The following is a 19958-nucleotide window of genomic DNA, read 5'->3' as shown; positions in this document are numbered from 1 at the left end:
AGAAATCTTTTTCGTCTCTTGTGATATGTACAGAGAATGTCTATGTTGAAAAAGGTGAAAGGTATTGTACAGGCCAAATATAAACTCGCCGAGGATATCATGGTATAAGAAGATAAAATGACAAAAGAAAAGAAGAAGTAAGAAAAAAAAAAAAAAAAAAAGAAAAAAGAAAAAAGAGAGGTAGGAGAAGGGATAGATAGACTGGACCCCGATAGGCCATATTGTGTCGTAGCTCATGGTCGTATGTGCGTCTAAGTGTATTTCTAAAAACGGTCGCTCATGCCTCTGTGTATCACGCAAAAAAGTATACCGAACATCGGCAAGAATGTCCAAGGTGGGGGGGGGGAGGGGGAAAAAAAAGAAGAAAGAAAATTGGACTGTGGTATCTTTTGTTTGTTATGGCTCCCTCCCGTCATCCTCTTTTATATATATATATATATATATATATATTTTGTCTTGAAATGTGGGAACTCGACAAGTATCCCGCCCAAAAGCTAGTCGTCAATCTCCTTGGAGTACCCGGCGTCCCTCGTGCTCCGCCGCCCGCCTCCGCAGCAAGCAAACAGGGACATGATGGTTCCGAGCAGGAGCAGGGCGGCGGCGGCCAAGAGGGTCCACATGCCAGGGCCGAAGGAGGCGGCGGCGCCGGCGGCGGGGGTTTCGTCTAGGCCGGAGCGGATCATGTTGAGGACGACAAAGTCGACGACGAGGGCGGCGATGGTGCTGGACAGGGCCAGCAGCGCCACAAAGGTCGCCGTGCAGCTGCCGGAGCTTCCGGCGCCGAACGACAGCAGGGCGGCGAGCGCCGACGTGCCGGCCGCGATGGGGTGCAGCACCGTCAGCTTGGAGGCGGCGGCGCCCGTGTCGAGCGCCGAGCCTGTGAACTGTAGCCCCGCCGCGTCGCCGACCGCGCTGACCGTGTTGTAACCAAACTGCAAGGGCGAGCAGCGGTTGCCGCCTGTGCTGCTGCTGCTGCTGCTGCTGTTGCTGGTCGTCGTCGTCTCATTGCTGTTTTCACTGGTGGTCGTGTTGGCGTTATTGCTGTGCTGACCGCTGGTGCTGTTGCTTATGCAGTAGCCGTACGTGCCGAGGACCAGGACCGGGTGGTGGTCTGGCGTGGTGGTCGAGTTGTTGATGTCTATCCTCAAAAGCGAGATGGTCTTGACCACGGGCGCGGTTATGTTTGTGACGACGAGAAGGGCAACGGCGCCCAGGAGGAAGAAGGTGCCAATCTTGTGGCTAGTGGCGGCCATGATGAGTGACTATGGTGTGGGTTGTTGCTTTGCTGCGTCTTTTTTTATCTTTTTCTTTTTCCCTGAAACCGAGTTCAATGATGATCACAGGAACGGGTTGTCGACTCTGGCGATATCAGGCGGGTGGTACCCAATGTTGACGGCTAAAGGCACTGGTCCTGTTGACGGCTAAAGGCACTGGTCCTGTTGACGGCTAAACTCACTGGTCGGCTAGAGTCGATGGAACGAGCTCGCAGAGAGATGTTATATGAGATTGGGTGGGCAGGAGAGGCAAAAACATAAGGAAATATCCAGTATGACCTATATTACCTCATGCGGCGAGCTCAAAGCAACGGGAAATCCCAGACCCAGGTCGAACTAAGGTGAGGATAAGGGGGAAACGGAAGGGCCGAGGCAGGGGATCATAACAATAATAGACAAGAACCGGAATGCAAACAAAAATCGGTTTCAACAGATTACACTTCATGTTTAGTGACCGTAGCCCGTCGTCAAATTGTAGGATTCTGTCCCTTGATCGCCGGATACCTCCCAAGATCGTCGTTGGGATTACTTGAGGGCTGCTTAAGACACCTAGTGTCATCCTGCCGGGACTGGAGCTGATCTGGTGCCGCAGGAGAGACGGCCAGTGCACACAGGGAAAAAAAAAACCCCCCCTGACGCATAAACGAGAAGACTCTGCTGGCGGGTGCACATTTTCTTCTATTTACTGTTGTCTTGTTATTGCTTCTTCGTATGTTGTCCTTGCTTGCCTGTCTTTGTCCTCTGCAGTAACCCAAGTGTTAACTGTACAATGCTATCTTGCCGGTGGTACTGAGCTTTCCTTCTTTTTTTTTTTTTTATTGTTCTGAATATTATTTTTTTTCTTCTTCTTTTTCCTTGGCAATGTCTTTGATGCCAGCGAGGACATCAAGCGGTATGAGCCGCAAATCTCTTTAGAGTCGGCGGTTCTAGATAACACTTTTGTCGAGAACTAGTTGGGTTGGACTGCTTCTAACGTAGTAGTTCTAGAATCTTAGATTTAGTTCTTGTTTTAGGCTGATCCATATAACGATCGGCCAATGTCCGACCGGGCCTGCCGCATGAATGGCCATGTCTGCCATGTCTGCAGTGATTACGACGGAAGCAGACACCGGTGCCTGGACGTTTCCCTATCCGCTAGCGCTGGTATCATAGCCAAGACTGGGAGTTTGTGGAGGCAGATGGGTACAGACAGCTGCCATTTCATTTTTGAGACGAACTCTTCAGCCACAATCTTGACACACACAAAAAAAGACAGAAAAAAAAAAAAAAAAACAAACACTAGACACGAGAATCAGGCGACGTCTGCCAGAAATCGATGATGAAACCCCCCAACTATGCCTAGACCTGAATTTAGATCCTTTTAATTTCGCCGCACACATACCGCACCACCCTTGGGGCCCTTGGGTCGGTTTGCCCGCATGGTCAACTTCATTGCCATCGCGAGCCGGGCAGCATAAATGACCGCATGTGGCGCTGGCAATTCAAAGTTTGCAGAGGAGACTGAGACTCCACAGCTTGATTCCGTAATTCGACTGCACTTGTCGGTCAACAGTGCGTCAAGCTTGTATACGGGTTGACGAATGGATCGAATAGATCGAATGAATCGAGCGAGGATGCCGGACGAAAGAATGCCTCTGCACCTCTCCTGATGGAACCTTGTTCCTAGGAGTAGCTGCGAGGGAAAAAAGGTCTCTCTGAGAGATAGCATGCTATCTTGTATCGTTTTCCGAGTTCGAGGGCTGTCTGCGTCGTAATATTTCATATCGTCGTAGCCATTGGAAACCTACCCCCATTTAAAGTGGGTATGGGTTGTCCATGGCACATAGTAGCTACGCCAGAACCGCGGCAACAAGGCCGTTGCGCGTATTTTCCGCGAACCCTGGCGGCAGTACTTGATGGTCAACCTTGCAAAAAGAAATCACACATCATCTACATCATCTACATCATCCGTAAGCACGGGTATCTGGCCCACGTTGCCCATATTCTGCCACAGCAACGCCTTGTGCCCCCTCCTGGCCTTGCGAGTCTCGACGAACGTAGTTGCCAGCCCGGACCTCTGCTGCTCGTCGTGCTCCTCGATCCTCGCCTCGTTCAGCTGGTCGTTCGTGATCCAGTCGGCAAAAGGTTGCGTGTCGTGATCCGAGGGCACGAGCTTTCGCAGCGCCCGCGACATGAAGGTATCGGCAGCGTGCTTCTCGCGCTCCCAGGGCCCGTACAGCCGCGAGCGCCGGATGTGCGTGTAGTGCGCGTGCAGGTTGGTGATGAAGGCAGACAGCATAAAGGAGCGCTGCTGCACCGTGGAAAAGGGCGAAAGGTGCGCCGACGAGTCGCCGTGTTCCTGTTGCTGGTTGGGCGTCGACGGCAGCTGCTCCAAGGACGGTTCGTCCTCTTGCAGTTCGGCGTATTGCTGCGATGCTGACGTCCCGGTGTCGCTCGCGCCGTGCGACATGGTCTCGATCGGGGCGACCACCGGGGTAATGTCGCCCGAGCCTTCCATGTTGACGCCTGTGTTCTCTACGACGAGTTCGTACCTAATCGGCGCGCGCTTGACGAGGTCTACGGCGTCTTTGCTGGATCGGAAAATGGAGATGAAGGAATCGTCACGCTGGGTTTCAGGGTCAGTCCTTGTAATGAACAACGTTTGTGCTTGCATACAAGACAAAACATACGCGCAGCTTCTTGAAGACTTCGACATCGCCGGAGCGCTGCAGCATCCGAAGCACCGCCCGTCTTTCGGACAGCGTTTCCGGCATCGGCTGCACTCTGAGGTAGACGGTGCGATTGGAGACATGGGCTCCCAGCCCTACCCGGACTGTGTTTGGTATTTGCATTGTAGATTGACTTAGTCGTGGTTAAGTCCTCGTGAACGTGAGGGGTTTTCCTTTTTTTTCTTTTCTTTTTTTTTTTTTTTTTGGATCTGCTTTTGGTCTACAAGAAAGAGATAAAGCTTTGCAGCAAGTTGTGTTTGGTTGATCTTTTGACAACCAATTGGTTTTCATGCAATTCGCGAGCCAAAGCCGTCTGCAAGCAAGACCAGGGTCGAGCTCCACAATGATTTTTTTCAGCAATCGATAAAGCTATCTACCCGTAGCTAGCTCTAACGGGCAACTGGCTGTAAACAGAAGAGAGTAATCATTCATAAATTCAATGCCCGGTTGTTTCATTTGGAGCCTATTTTATAGAGCATGTACTGTGTAGTTGTTCTCATTCATAACGACGCCAAAACAAAACGCCGATCTGCTCCAGACAGGCCATCATTCGATCCTGCTTTTGCTTGGGTATCTCCAAAAAGAACGCCTTCCTCCAGCTTGCTGCTACCCACGCAGAAATCATTCAAAATTTGAGGTTGAGGCCTTTTGACCCAAATGTCGTTCCTTTGCGTGCGTGCAAAGGGGAAAGAAAAATGTAGAAGAAGATGAGGGAGAAAAAGAGACAGAAAAGCAACTCCTCCAAAACGCCAAACAATATGCATCATTTCTTTTGCCCATGGAACGCACGCTCTCTTGACATTCAACCCTCCCAAGTTTTATCGTATGATGCAACAACTTCTACCATTTATATGAAGTCGCCACAATTAACGAGTAGAAGAATTGTAGGACTCCTACTCCTATCTCCATCTTGCAGATCGATCGTTCCACGTCTCTGTCGGCTCCCTGTTGATGAAAAGCTGTGTCAGCGGGAAGATTCCAGGCATTCGGTCTTGTCCGTCAACAAAGATGACGAGACTGCTAGTCTGGAAACTTACAGCTAAGCAGGTCGAGGACGACGCAAATGACAGCACGCTTGCTATCACCACAAGTATGGAGCATGCCATGGCAAAGTACATCTTCATCATCCGCATGCAGATGGGCCATATGCCAATGACTGCTAGACAGCCGGTGATGAGACTGTAGTATTTGGATGCCTCGAATAGTAGAGGGTCGTCGTCTACCACGACGATAAAGGCAGATATGCCGACCCAGGCAAAAGGGAAGAGAAACTATAAGTGGGTAGGTGGGTATGGTAAGTAGGTGAACACAGGATTGCGCCGTCGTGGAAAAGCTAGAGAAAAAAAAACAAAAAAAAGGAGAAACACAAAAACTTACGTGATAAATCAGGACCAGCAGGCCAAATGATGCCTTGAGTGGATCCCTGTACTTTTCCCAAAACTTCTTCCTCGGTGCTGAGCCGAGTCCTCTCGTGATCTTGTTGTTCAACAGCGAGCCAGAGCCCGAGTCCGTTCGTGAAGACTCTGCGATCCGGTGCGGGCACATGGCGTTGGCCTCGGAGGCTGGCACGCTGCACTCGGACTCCCAGTGTTCGAGCTGATATCTCCGCGGGTCCGTGGAGGCCCATCCATCGTCGAGCTCCACCAGGTCCGGATACTGCGCCCAGTCGGCCGGGCACTTGCCGTCTGCCCAGCGCAGCTTGAGCCAACACACGTAGTGCCTCGTGAAGCGCTGCATTGGTGAGTCGGCCCCGGTGTTGGCCAGGATCCATCTGAGCCGCTCCGGGCTCATCGAATCGTCGACGTGCGGGACAAAGTGCGACATGACGAAGCTGCAGTATCGGGGACAAAGCAGCCAGTCGCCGAGGGCGTAGTCGTGCTCGAGCTTGACGCCGCACCACATGCCGTCCGGGTCTGTCCCTGAATGCTGTCCGCTGCACCTGTGGTCCGACTCGTACAGCCGACAGCCGCCCTTCTTACATGTCCGGCACATATACAGCCAGCGGACGAAGCGCATAAAACCATCCGTGTCCACCTCTGGGAAGTAAAACTCCTCATCTGCCGCCTCCTGCAGGGCCGACTTGCCGCGGAGAGCCCCTCGAAAGTACTCCGAGTAGTGTCGCAGGAGCGCCTTGTGTACCAAGAAGACGCGACGAGTGGTGCCGCTCCCAATGTCGATCTTAACGCGCTCGGCATCTTCGTCGTCGCAACAGTCCAGAGTCCTGGTGTCCTTTGTGGCCACGGCGTGAGCCCTGCAGGTCTCGGATAGGACGGGCTTCACCACACGGGGGCCGCCATCCCGGTTGTCGCAAGATCGTAGTGATTCGCGGCCAAGGCACGATTGACCTTTTGCCTCCTCCTCATCCAAGATCTTTCTTCGTCGTCTTTGAAAGTCAAAGAGTGAGGCCACCATTTTTCCCTACCGGGCCGTCCAGGCAGCCCGGTCCCAAGCCTGGCAGGAGCAATGGAACAGTAGACGCCCTCAAGTGGGTAGGTTTTGCGCCTCGACTCTGGTGGTGTCAGGCGGGGACCCCTGCCTTCATTGAGTACTTGATGTTTCCCTCTCTAGTTGATGATAGTTGTAAGATAGATATCCGTCTCTAGTAGACGTAGATATGCGGTGCAGCCTGGTGACCTTTGCTAATGTCCGCAACGGGCGATATATTTAAGCGATGCTGCGTCACGTGTAAAGTTTCGAGGCCCAGGTCGAAGATCGACTAGGGAGGTAGACTACCTAGGTAAAGCAGAAAGCTCAATCGAGATGCAGGCGCTAGAGAAAAGTTCAGTCTGAGAAGATAGCTTTCCAGGTTGATGGGCGTGTATGACTGTAGATTCTGTGGGTTATGCAGGTTAAAAGTGGAATCGAATGTAATATATGTTCACTGTCTCGTTGTCTAGAACACAGTCAACGGGAGATGCCGGAGTCTTATTTTTCGTTCCAAGGCACAAAAAACAAGTATTATAGCAGATTGATTTGTGAAGAGAGCAAGAATTGTTTTGCATGGGCTCGAAGAGACCAGACCGGGTGGATTTGAGGCTTCATATCATGGGATCCGGAAGGGCAAAAACCTGCCTGAAGGAAACCAAAAAAAAAAAAAATAAGACCAAGCCAAAGCAAAGAAAAGGACAAGAAAGAGGCTTGTACGTTGACCGTGCCGGCAGACCCGAAATCGAGGCGGCGACAGCAGAGTACAAGGACAAAATGATCCAAGACTTTTGACGATCAACCCCCCAAGAACCAAGGGGACAGACGGCGCCATGGCGGGCGAGACATGACAATGCTCATTGCCTTGTGCGTGCTGCTTGGCACTTGGCCTTGAGCTCGGCAAGACTTGGCGCTGAGCATAAGGAAAATTTTGAGGGTCGGGCCCAGGAAAACTAAGAAAAACAAAATTTGGAGAAAAGAAAGAAAAAGAAGGAATAAAAATAAAATAAAAATTACAATAAAAGTCGCAAAAAAAAAAAAAAAAAAAAGAAAAAAAGAAAAAAAAAGCAGGAGGGTAAAAAATTCATCCCCGCAACGCCCAGCCTACCTCTCATCAGCTGGCACGAAGGAATTGTTAGGGACAAGGCTGGGCACCCGGGAAAGGCGAATAAGCTGAGAACGGCGCACGCATCTTGGTATGGATAGGATCTGAATTGCTATCGTGAGTGGATGGCATTCTCTTCAGTTGCCTGCAAACCGTTGGTACCTGAGTGCATCCCCGTCGATGGAATGAAACCTCCAAGAACACGCTACAGCATCCGGCAGGCAAGTAGCAAAAAGTACTGGGAGTCGCATCTCATCGAGCTTTATGTTTCTTCTCTTCTTTTTGCTATCTTTATCTCTCTCTCTCGTTTTCCCCAGCCTCTTCTGGTTCTTACTTTTTTTTTTAAAAAAAAAAAAAAAAAAATCTCATTCTCCTTTCGACTGAAAGTCTTTTCTGTTTCTGTCTCTCTTTCTCTTTCCGGGTCCTTCTTCAAATTGATCGGACGGCAGTCATCTCGATGCCCCACTCTGCAAGCGGGCAGATTTCAAGATCACTGTAATGGGTACATGTTACAGTGAGCTTTGGAAGAAGTGGACTGATAAGGATAATAGAGTCTCGTACCTCATAATGATCCAAAGATCCAGGCTTTGTTAGGCGACAACGTCGCAAGTGTATTGGCGCGACTCCAATTTGCAGCTCGGCATTTGAACCAACCTTGGCAACCCTCTGGGCGCCAATCCTCTAGGCCTCGTCTAAATTTGTATCAAATAGAAACCGTACTACGTAAAACACGTCCACCTCTTTCTCTTGTCATGGCCATGGCATGCATGGCATGCATTCAACTAATTGCAGTTCAGAACAACGAACTCACCGTTTTTTTCCTCGTCGCCACACATCCTGGACGATGATCTCCCACCTGATTCGGGCATGACAAGTCCAGAAACGAAATGGCCAGTTTTTTTGCCAGGAACATTGGCGTCAGAGGTTATTGTGTGTTTGCTTTGCTTTGCCCAGATGAAAAGGGGGGAAAGGAACCATAAAAAAAAAAAAAAAAAAAAAAAAAAAAAAACCGACCACAAGAAATAAAACGAACCAAACCCAGCGCGTCATTCGTGCGGAACTTGGCCCTATCTTGACTAAAGAGCTCGGCACGGGGGCTTGGCAGAGCGCTGCAATAACGCCGGTCGGCAGAGGAAACATCTCCAAGCCCTTTGGTATTTGACCCTTGGGATTGGCAAACCTGACCCTTGCTTGGCGCTTCTCGTACTCCCTGGTAGGCCTTCTTGGCTTGCCGCTCGCGTCCACCTGCTGATCGGTCATTACCAGCTGGTATGATGACCAATTGGATGGCCGGGTTCATTTTTGATCATTCTTGCGTACAGGTCTACTTATTTTGGGACCTAGACCTACCTCCGCCCGCTATTACCTACTGTACCTTACCTTACCTACTATCTATCTAGAATCCCTTTTCCGCTTCTAGTTTCAAGACGAAAAGAAAAACCCGAGAACGACGCTTGTTTCAAACCCGTCCTGTGTTGCACTGACAAGTTATTTATTTTAATTTAATCAATAATACACAAACCACCAAAGTGCCAGTATCGTCAAAGACTTGGCCACTCTGAAGAAGTGGCGGAATCCTGCTTGATTCGATCCCGAAAAGATAGAGGATGGACGTGGTGGCCAAGTGCCGCCAAGACTCGCCGCTGCATAAATGTAAAGGAGGGGGAGACGTTAGCTCGAAACCTTGGAGGCCTAACCGTCATTGTATTTGGCCATAGCTTTTTGGTCAATGGACCTGGACCCTTTTTGACAAGTAAATAAAACCCGGGCTGCAGAGGCATCTTCCGTGATGTAGTAGGACCGTAAACATTTGAAATTACCCAACTTGGATTGGAATACCGAGTTTGAATACAAAACCTCCGATGGGGGCCCGTCGGACGAGTGGTATGGTTTGAGACTGCGATCGAACCATATTTTGCTCGTGTTCCCGATTTGGCTTTCATATTTGCGACAATAGAAACACAGCAGCACGGGCTCAAGCGCTTTCCTGGTAAAAATAATGAATGAGTGGAGTGTTTCTGGAGGACAAGCTCCCCGGCGCTCTGTGGAGGCAAGGCCAGGAACATCGGAGTACTGTACAAAGGCATTCTGGCAGGCACGATACGTTACAGAATGTTACATGGCCTGCCCTTGTAGAGCGAACTGGTGGTTGAGTCAGGAACGATTGAGAGATTTTTGCTGTGCGGAAATCACGGGATTCATTTTTATCTCTGCAAACTCTTCAATCAACTCTGTTCTAAATAAGATTCACTCCCAATCCTTGTCCAAGTCTTTCAAGGTTCTCATGGTTTTCCCTCCGTTGACGTTTTTCCGTTTTGAATGACACGAGGCGATCCAAATCAGCGACTCGTATTTTGCTACGTACCTCGGCGTTCGTTCACTGCAGAAGAGAAGAGAGAAAAACAAAGGACAAAAAAAAAAAGAAAAGAAAAGAAAAGAAAAGGACTACCGACAGTTTGGGTCCAACGACGATCCGCGCTGTCGGATTTTTGGGGGTTTGCTTCTCTCGAACCAGCAGACAACTGATGAGCACCGCTAAGACTCGTCTGGCAGGGAGTGGTGGCAGCAGGCGATGCGCTAAGGCGGTCATCGAGGCCTTGGATTGGACGGATCTCACGCTACATCGCTGCCAAGACCAACACAGGAAAAGCCACCGCTGACCGTGCCTTGTGGGCAACTCGTCCTGTGTCGTCGTTGTCCCAGGTGCAAGGAGGCCTGGCTTGAAAGGGGGGGTGTTTTATCTGTCCATCACTGGCCCTTCTTTGCTTGCGAACTTTTTGCCCGGATTTGTTTGTCGGACTCAAAAGCGCCCGAGTCGTGGTTGCTTGCGTTACCTGCTGTTGTTGCCCAGGCAGGGTGGGCTAATACGTCCAGAAATGCATGGTCTTGCCGCCGTTCTTCCTTGTCGGCTCCCGATATCATATCAACAAAAGAGGCCAACTTGTTGATATCTTATTCGATCAGCCGTCTCTGCTCCACCATCATCACAGCGGCGTCTCTTGGAACAAATTCATTCGACGACTGCTCCTTTGGGCACTGGATCTACACCAAACTCCGATTCAGCACGAAATTTTACATATACATCATACCGACATTGAATTGATGGGCTAGCTTTCACTTTCGGCTGGCTCAACCTCAACCTCAGCAAAATATGACAGTAACAATTGTTCTCACTCGGTATAAGCCATTTCAGAGAACATTGTGACACTTTTTTTTTCTTTCTCTCTCTCTCACTTTACAATATGGCGGGATCAACTTCTTCGCCCAGAAGTGTCGTGGAGGATGTCGACGAGCCGCAAGGAGGTGACCAAGATGTAACCATGGCTATAGATTGCCAAACTGGGCCACCTATAATCGAGCCGTCTATCCCTGATAGCATTCCACCGCATCCTCCAGACATGCGGAGTATCATCAGGAGGCTGAGAAGACAAGACTTAAAGCTTCAATCTAGCCATATTTCCCCGGACTCGCCACCATCGGAAGGAGAGATGTCAGTAGCGGGATCCGTCTTGGACTATAGAGATAGGCGCCAAGAAGGATGTCAAGTTGCCGAAGGCTGTACCTCGGGTACATCCTCTTCAACTCTTTTCCCAAAGTGGATCGAACAACAGAACGTCCAATTAGATCTGGATGCCGGCCATATGGATAGCTCTAGGTCCAGGTCACGGGGCATAGTTGAATATACGGTTACATCTGCAAACCTGGCGCCATCATGGATAAGAAAACCTGCTTCGCCCAGCCTCGGAGGTCCGACTCATGGGATGAATGGGCCCGGTATTCTCGTGGCCGACACGTGTGAGCCCGGGACCGGCGTCGCGAGCGACGACAATCTGCTGCCCGGCAAGTTCGACCTCACCGCAGACCTTGCCCCCGAATTGCCAACTACTGGCCTTCAGGCCATGATGATACACGCAAAGCTGAGGGCATCCTTACCGAGATTGACGAGCGGTGTGAACCGAAGGGATCTTGTGCGGTTCCACCTCTCGGACGAGGTCGCTCAGCACTGCTCCAGTCGAGTCTTGAACCGAGTTTACAAACCCGCGCGGACCCGAGTTCGTGGTAAAGTGCCTGCTCGTCAGCCAGCAACAACGCCGTCGGGTCCCGGCGAAAAAGGTTCAGCTGCAAGGTCCACGTCATCAGCGAACGACAAACGGCCTTCTTCTATGGAGACAGGAAGAATGGCTGCTATTAAATGATTGTTTCCCTTTTACTCTGCAGTGTCCAGCGAGTTGAGTGTCACTGTTCTGTTTCTGTCTTTTATCATTTCCTCAGTCTATTGCATGATGGCGATGCGTTGATACCCCCCTCTCTTTGTTTTTTGATCGGCGTTTTCTGGTAGTTTGGCGTTGCGCGTTGGGAAAGAACCGAAAAAAAAAAAAAAAAAGAATTGTTTGATGATGAGCGTCAAGCGAGTGGAGGCAAGGGATGTTCTCTGTATCCATTCGTTGAAGATATTTTTAGCGGCAAGGGAACCTCTCTTTTTTGTCGAGGGCGAGAGTGATAAGGTGGCAGGTGCGGGACGCAAGGGATGTGCTGGACATGGCTGGACCAGAGCTTTGTCAACTTTGGACGGTTTGCAGCAGTTGCTTCCTGAGGCATTTTGGGGGGGCTGGTCTGCCCGATCGCGTGTGTTGTACAAAGCACAAGGGATCGTAATGCATATGATGTTGCCATTAGTTTTACCCGAGATCACATATGGGATGTCAATGCTTCATTGGTCTGATGTATTCTGCAGGAGGTCCAGGTGACTTTGATCGAACTTGCACAGAAAAAAACTTTCGTCTGCCTGTGGATTATGCCATTCTCTAGAACGGGGACCTACGATCATGGAGCTGGAGATGTCGTCCATCGACGTAAGCTTATGAGGCGACCGACCCTATCCCCATCAAGATTTTACATAATCGTAAAGCTAACCAGAGCAACCGATCAAAAAGAAATCTAGCTTCCCGGCATCAATCTTGCCGTACAAGCGGTGACCCCGATCTGCTGCTCCCTTGGTTGACCATTGAGGTTATTCGCTTCCAAAAAGTCTTTTGCAGCCTTCCACCCAGTCGGCCCCCCCCCCCCCCCCCCCCCCNNCCCCCAAGGTTGGGGTTGTTGGGTATGTTTGCAAGGCCCCTGTTCCAACGGGCCAGAAAGAGCTTGAAGCATTTGCAGGTTGTGGGACGGATATGTCCGTTGGTGCGTATGAGCAATGTCGAGGTCATGACGATGCTTCTTTCTTTCTACTCAGCCTTGTTTGGGTTTAGCTGCCAATACCAGTCGATCAAACCGCGCTGTTGGACCACCTCAGCCCTGGCTTTGTTCTTGGGGGGGTTTCCGGGCCTTGCTTCCTACAAGTTATTTTGGAGTGATTTCAGTCGAGGGCTGAGAGCCGCAACGGTTCAAAGAAAGAGTTCGGCTCAAGGCCTTGGCCGAGGGGGGCGAAGCCTGCCTCAGATCTCGGGGCATTTCCAACTACAGCCCTAAGGGCGACAACGTTCTTTGTGGGAAGAGAGCACCCACCCCCTGTGATATCGGGGGCCTTTGTCTGCAGAGGCCAGTCAAAGACTTGTATGCTTCGCTATTTTCAAGAATTCGCTTGAGGCTGTGGTTTGTATCCCGGCAACTTTGGGAGACAGGGACTATCCGAACCAGCACCTTGCCATAGGATTGGTCGAGGCCGCATAGCTAATTCATCGCTCTCCCCATTTGGAGGTCATGCTCAGGAATGCAAGGTACCCGTGACATCTCTTTTTCTCTTTCTCTCTCTATAGCTAACATGGCATCGAGACCCTGAGGTACGGTACACAGGCAAACTGCCTTATTCTGCATTCCAATCCTTTTGAAACATTTTATTTAACCCTGATAAGATTCCACAAGACATTAACAGCCAACCGTCCATTTTTCCACGTTGCAATGTTGCATGTTGCTGTAGTACCAGGAACACCTTTGATCGAATATATCTATTGTTGCCTTGGTCCACATGCCATTGCGATAGGACATAGGCAAGAAAACGAAAATACTCAACGCAGCAACCAAGACATTGTTTACGACTAAACAATTCCGGACTCTCATAGCAACATCAGAGAAACAGAAACAGAAACATGTTCACCCAAAATATGGAACGGAGGCCATCCGAACCGGAGCCTCACACATCTTTTTGTCAGGAAGACAACAGCTTCCCTTGTATCATCATTTCTTCCCCCATACGCGACTCGAATTACCAAGATAGCAGCAGCATCGACCAAGACTCACAACGAGACTGCATCGGTCAACACGCAGAAACATATCCAGCGGATGTCGACTTGCACGTCGACAGGCAACAACACATCATGGACGCGGGCCAAGGGTCGGACTCGGCCTACTACTGGACGCCGATGAACAACATTGGCGGCTTCCTGACGTCTGAGGACCTGCTCGACATGGACTCGTGCCTGAACCTCGACGGGAACATGTCGACGACAGACTCCATGTCCACCGACGGCGTGGAGCACTGTAACATGTTCACGCTCGACGCCAGCGACGGGCTCAACATCAAGCAGGAACACTCTCCTTCCTTGTCCTTCCTGCCGGGTGAGCAGGGGATAGATGCTATTGCTTACGCGTCTGCGGCAGACGAGCAGCGGCAAAACCAACCGTGCAAACAAAACCTCCACGACGAGCTCGAACAGCAGCTGAGGAGCCTGTCGCCCAGCAACTGCTTCGACGTCAGCAACACGGGCTCAAACTCGGACACGGAGATCCTCAGATTCGAGCACCTCTCGGTTCACTCGCCGCGGAAGCCCGCCGCCGTCCCCGCCTCGGCGCCCGTTTCCAGGAGGGGGTCGCCCAAGAAGGTGACGGACCGGCTGGCTGGCGTGTGCTCGGGCATATACAAGAAGGCATCGGCCACGCTGGGGAGGGCCGGGACGCATCAACAGCACCAGCACCACCACTCCCGCTCGATCAGCAACGGCCTGCGGCAGAGGCTGGAAAGGGAGGAGGAGCCTGAGGAGGGAATGACGGTGGCGCCGCTCAATATACATCGCGTGATGCCTACGTATGAGGGCCTGCCCATCACGCCACCGCTGAGCGGGCGGGCTTTAACACAGCAGCAGCAACCATTTGTCTCGGGTCCCGTTGAAGACCCCTTCAACTCCAAGCCCAACCCGGGCGGTCGACAAATGCCGACAGTCCTGCCCAAAACCCCCAGCGGCACTCCGCTGCTCACTTCCCAAGACATGTCGGCGGCGCAGCAGGTGTATGCAACAGCAAACTACGCCGCAATGCCAGTGACGAGCGCCGCCTCCATCGACCCGGAGCTGTGGGCCGCCGCTCAGTTCAAGCTGCTCCCTCAGTTCTGGGATGGGACGGCGCCGGCGGGTCTTCCTCACGTCGAGTCGGCCGTGCCCTCACCCTTGGCAATAGACAGTATGGATGCAAGGGAAGACCTGGGTTACGCTTTTGCTGCATCCGCTGCTGCTGCTGCTGCTGGTGGCGGCGCCGCCAACAATACAGCACCCACCGCGGCCATGATGATGACGAGGAAACAATCAAGCCGTAACCTCACCGCGGCTCAGGCCAACCAGCATGGTACCATCTCCATGTCCCAGCTGGACCTCACCAACGACGGACTGATGATACACATGCCGCAGCCGAGGGGCCCTCCACACGCTGCGACGCTTCTCGCACTGCAACAACAACAACAACAACAACAACAACATCAGCAGCAGCAGCAGCTCCTGAACCAGTATCACAACGTCCATCAACAGCAGCAACAGCACCATCATCATCTCCTACCGGGCGCCAATTTCTCAACACAGCCTCAAACCGTCCCTATGCTCTCACCGGACGTCTCCCACAGGCCAGATCACGGCATCCACCAGCAGCAACAAGCGCACAACAACAGCCACCACCACCCCCACCACCGACGGCCCAAACCCAAAGCCCCAAGCTCAGGGGCCCGCCACACCGGTCCCGGCGGCTCGCTCGCCAGCCCACGCAAGACCTCATCCGGCGCCAGCCCTCGCAAGGTACCGTCGCACGCGAGCCCACGCAAGGCATCGGGCGGCAGCGGCTCGGCGCGGTCCACGACGTCACCGTCCCCGAAGCCGCGGCAGTCGCAGCAGCAGCTGCTGCAGGGGTCGCGGCGGAGCACGTCGATGCAGTCTCTGCGGGACGGCGGCGAGACCTTGTCGTCGTCGTCATCGGCCACGGCAGCGATCCGCAAGCGGCGCTCGTGGGCATCGCGGCCGGACCTGGACCTCTACACCCTGGAGAGCCAGCAGCAGCACCATCAGCAGAGGCGGCAGACGTCGTCGGACAGATCGGCGGCGGCGGCGGGCAGCCTCAGCATCGGCTTCGTCAACTACACGGCCATGGACCACGACGTCCTCATGGCCGGAGTGGCGCCCAGCGGGTCGTCCAAGACCAAGGCGCGGCGGGAGAGGGAGAACCGCGAGCGCGAGGACAGGATGAAGGAGGCGTTTGTGCAGGCCGTCTCGGCCGCCGGTGGGGATGCCGGCCGATTTATGAGCGGGGCCATTGCTATATAGGAAAGGAGGGAGAGGTGATTGTTTTTGAACATGTGTGTGTGTGTGTGTGTTTTTTTTTTCTTTCTCATTTTTATAATCCTCTCCGCCTCTATTATTACCGTTCTTATTTTTTTCTGTCCTGTTATGTCATTTACGCCGGAGTCTTTCTTGTCTTTTGTCTCTTTCTTTTTCTTTTGCTTGTTTGCGCTTACCATTCAAAACTTCACACTACTCCTTATCCATCCCCTAACTGAGGGTTGGATCTTTACTCTACACTAGACCTAATGAGCGCCCTCCCAATCTCTTGGCTTTGCACTCGGTTGGTGAAAATAGCCATACATTTTTTTTTGCTCGCCGGTAAAATGAAACCAGTTTTTAAACTAGTTCCTGGCTTTTAGTTGATATGTACCTCAAAGGGTCTTGTTATCATGGCAAGCTCTTATCTGGCACTTGCGACTCACTGTTCTCACTCGCAGATCCCCGCGGAGACGAGAATAGTCCCCCAATTGAGAACCCGGCCCGGCTACAGCCGTGCAGTTGTCCAGGTTTAAATTTGGATGCTGACTGTCATGCGCATACGCGCCGTCCTAAATACGAACGAACGCCATACACCTATATCGGTCAACCGCCCACTCGCCCGTATTAGTACTGACCACAACCACCCCCCTCAAGTCTTTGCACGCGTAATACGATTCGGCATGAGGTGCTTACGTCCAAAGCCTGAACTTAATCTTGGGGTGACGGACCGGGGCGCTGACACCTCGGTCTTTCCGCGCTCAGCAAAGAAAGGCAAGGGGACCATGCACATCCAACACCCTTGGTCCTGTGTAAACATGGGCTGTTGAGATGCCTGTCCTGGCAGTCCGGAAGCTCCAGCCAAGCATCACCCGACGAAAATTGTGTCAAGACTACCTTGTCCATTCATAACACGACTTCTCTTGCTGCTTATGTACACACGATCTGACCTAACTCCATCGGGTCCCGCCATTGAGCTGCTCACGTGGTAATAATAATCCTCTAGATGGATGGTTACACTTGAAATAAACAAGTTTTGGTAGGTGAAAAAAAAAAAAGAAAAGCGAGAAAGGAAGATACAACATAGAAAAAAGCACGCGCGCGGCCAGAGTGAACAAAGGAAGCAATAGTAAAAGAACAACAACAAAAAAAAAAAAAGTAGTTGTGTATGGTGGTCGCCATCTCCAACGCCTGTCTGTCATGCATTTTATATGTGAAAATAGCCCCAAAAGCGGGTATCTCGCATGACTGGTTGTGCAAATAAATAAAAAGAATATCCCCTTTACAGATAACAAAAAGAAAAACTATGCAAGGCAAACCCGGTTTAAGGTGATGCTCGTTTTGCGCTCCGATGGTACATTTCATCATATCCCGAGTTCGGCACTTTGAGCTCGGGTTCTAATGGTTCATCTAGTCGTAACCGGCACCTCGTTGCCATGGGCTGTAAAATACTACCGTTAGCTTCTGCGTCTGTGTATATCAAAAAAATCTCGGTTTCTTGAAGCGTGAAACATACCTAGGGGCAGTGTTCGGCCTGTATCCTCCTGGACTGGCATTGTGTTGCTGCCTGTAACCCCCGTGTGCTGACAGATTTGATGTTGACGAGCTGGGGTTGTAGGGGCTCGGCGTACGGTTTGGCACGCCACCGGGGCCATACTGGCCGCGACGACCATCTGCGGGGAACAGAGGTACCGAAGGATCCACCGGTGACTTGGGAGACGCCTCCTTGTACGAGTTGGCAGTCGACGGAGGCAGCGGCATGTTGGCAGGATCCTGACGCCGGCGGATAGAGGCTGAGGAGATCGAGTCGGCATCGTCATCAAGGTCGTTCTTGTAGCCGGCCTTGTCACCACGAGCAGTGGCAGCTAGGGCATCCAGCTCCGTGGTTGCAGTCAACTGAGTCTGCGACTTCATGAACGAGGTACGGTCGTCGGCCATGACCTGGTAGCGGTTGTCCGGGTTCTTGCGGAATAGTACAATGGTGGTGGTAACAATAAGCATGAGCAACAGGACAAGTGCAAAGGCCGCGTTCGAGATCCAAAGGATCATACCCACGACACCCGTGACCAGAGGAGGTTGGCTAAAGACCTCGGTAAAGATCAAGAGGAAGATGGAGTTGAGGAAGTTCATGACACAAATGGAAATGTTGAACGAGTTGGTGCTCTTGTCCATCCAGGGCCTAAGCACGGAAGCCGTGATAAGCGCGGCAGCCTCGATCAGAATGAACCCAATGGCCTGAGCAGTTCCATTGTTCTGTGCAAACGCCACGAACATGGACTTGATGATGATGTAGACCAGGAAGGGAACGATAAAGTAGTAGGCCGATGCGCGGAACTGAACGTAGAGGAAACCCCACTTGTTGAGCGCCTGGGGGTCGGAAAAGAGTATGTACGCCGGGTTGCGGTGCATGGCAACCGAACGACGAGCGATACGAATGACCTTGAAGGCGGCCCATCCGAGAGTGGCGATCATACCAATGAGGAAAAAGACGGCCAGGACCACGAGAGCAGGCGAGTCGACCTGAGTGAATTCCCACAGACACAGGATGGTCATTTGAGGAAGACCGATGAGGGTAACGCGGAAGAGGATACCCTTGAGGACAGTAAGCCAGGTCTGACGGAACTCGAGGAAGGTGTCAGGCTTGGTCCAGTTACGCCTGGCTGCAAGCTCGCAAAAGCCCTTGAAAATGACGACGCCGATAGCGACAATGATGACAAAGACGCAGAAGAACATCAGTCCGGTCAAAAACAAGTTGGTAGTCTCGATTCCGGCTTTGAAGGCGGCGCGCTGAATACCAAAGACAAGGAAGCTGCCCGTCTCAGTCTTGATGTTGGCACGCTTCATCAGGTGCGCAGCCGTCTCGGAGATCTGACCGGCCGTGGTTGTAACGGCGCGCGGCATCATGGCCATGGAGCGGGTGTAGAGGCCGTGGGCCCTGTCAGCAATTTGGGGAACGGCGTGGAGCGAGCGCTTCATGATCTGGACGGAGACGACCTGCACCTCGTCGAAAAGCGTCGCCGGCGTGCCTCCCGTTGCGCGCTGGTACCAGGTCGCGATATCTTGCATGAAACCAACGCGGATGATGCCCATGGTCCATTGGAAATTCTGGGTCCAGGCGCGAACGATAGGTGGCAGAGGCACACCCGTCATGCCAACCATGGCCTGGGCTTGGAAGTACCCGAAGAGCGATAGAGCATTTGCGGCGACGTGCGATGCTGCATTCGAATGACCCAGACCGTTAATAACGGCCGAGGCTAGCAAAGCAAGACCGGCAACGATGGCGGTCGCCCACTTGACTCCGAGAAGATCGACGGTTTTTCCGTTCACGAATTCGGCCTGCACACAAGCCACCTGCTTGCCCTTGTTGGCACCTTCGGCATAGCTGATCAGGATCTTGACTTTAGCATCGAGGTCGGGAAAGTTAAAGGCGATTGAGGGGATCTGCTTTGTCGCTGCCGGGGGCACGTCAAGAGTGAAGCGTGGCATAGGAATCTTTCCAGCAGTCATGGGGCACAATCCCTTCAGCGGTGAGTCTTTATCGCAAGGGTCCAATTTCTGGGACAGGAACGTGTATCCGTATGCCGAGACTTGTGCGTCGAAGATGACTTTGCCCTCGATAGAAGAAACGAAGGCTGCTTCGACGAGGACCGAGTTGTTCTCCGGCGTGAACTGGACGGTGAAGAGACTGGCACTGAATCCCGAGTTATCCGCACATGGGTAGAGCGACGTCGACTTCAGCATCGGCTGGTCCGCAACTACGGGCGCCAGGAACGACGCCACGGTGAGTAGAGTAGGAATAAGGCATGATGCCTTTGATAATAATGGCAGCATGGTCGCTGTAGGTTGACGGCCGCGCCTCGAGGTCCAGGAGCCCCTTTGTATTTTCTCAATTCGAAATTCGTCGCTAGTTCGATCTGATGTTGCCCAATTGACTTTG

General features: G+C 52.1%; 6 protein-coding genes across 6 annotated transcripts; 2 read left to right on the top strand and 4 right to left on the bottom strand.

Annotated features, from left to right (window-relative positions):
* Positions 1 to 494: 494 nt before the first annotated feature.
* On the bottom strand, positions 495 to 1253 carry PpBr36_01657 (uncharacterized protein; the record flags this gene model as incomplete). The annotated part of the gene is made up of 1 exon (XM_029888841.1): positions 495 to 1253. One exon carries the CDS (start codon positions 1251 to 1253, stop codon positions 495 to 497), a length of 759 nt encoding a protein of 252 aa, XP_029751947.1.
* A 1939-nt stretch (positions 1254 to 3192) lies between these two features.
* On the bottom strand, positions 3193 to 6394 carry PpBr36_01656 (uncharacterized protein; the record flags this gene model as incomplete). Its single annotated transcript, XM_029888840.1, has 3 exons — positions 3193 to 3879; positions 5020 to 5253; positions 5360 to 6394. The coding sequence occupies 3 exons, from the start codon at positions 6392 to 6394 to the stop codon at positions 3193 to 3195; spliced, it is 1956 nt and encodes a 651-aa protein (XP_029751946.1).
* A 2035-nt stretch (positions 6395 to 8429) lies between these two features.
* Positions 8430 to 8771, bottom strand: PpBr36_01655 (uncharacterized protein; the record flags this gene model as incomplete). Its single annotated transcript, XM_029888839.1, has 1 exon — positions 8430 to 8771. The coding sequence occupies one exon, from the start codon at positions 8769 to 8771 to the stop codon at positions 8430 to 8432; it is 342 nt and encodes a 113-aa protein (XP_029751945.1).
* Positions 8772 to 10753: 1982 nt separating this feature from the next.
* Positions 10754 to 11707, top strand: PpBr36_01654 (uncharacterized protein; the record flags this gene model as incomplete). Its single annotated transcript, XM_029888838.1, has 1 exon — positions 10754 to 11707. The coding sequence occupies one exon, from the start codon at positions 10754 to 10756 to the stop codon at positions 11705 to 11707; it is 954 nt and encodes a 317-aa protein (XP_029751944.1).
* Positions 11708 to 13825: 2118 nt separating this feature from the next.
* Positions 13826 to 16027, top strand: PpBr36_01653 (uncharacterized protein; the record flags this gene model as incomplete). Its single annotated transcript, XM_029888837.1, has 1 exon — positions 13826 to 16027. One exon carries the CDS (start codon positions 13826 to 13828, stop codon positions 16025 to 16027), a length of 2202 nt encoding a protein of 733 aa, XP_029751943.1.
* Positions 16028 to 17431: 1404 nt separating this feature from the next.
* PpBr36_01652 (uncharacterized protein) lies at positions 17432 to 19852 on the bottom strand (the record flags this gene model as incomplete). Its single annotated transcript, XM_029888836.1, has 2 exons — positions 17432 to 17462; positions 17538 to 19852. The coding sequence occupies 2 exons, from the start codon at positions 19850 to 19852 to the stop codon at positions 17432 to 17434; spliced, it is 2346 nt and encodes a 781-aa protein (XP_029751942.1).
* Positions 19853 to 19958: the final 106 nt, after the last annotated feature.

This window comes from Pyricularia pennisetigena, chromosome 2 (assembly GCF_004337985.1).
Source record: "Pyricularia pennisetigena strain Br36 chromosome 2, whole genome shotgun sequence".
In the NCBI taxonomy this organism is placed as follows: Eukaryota; Fungi; Ascomycota; class Sordariomycetes; order Magnaporthales; family Pyriculariaceae; genus Pyricularia; species Pyricularia pennisetigena.
The sequence above is the reverse complement of the archived record's forward strand: the minus strand, read 5'-3'. Positions and strand labels throughout refer to the sequence as shown.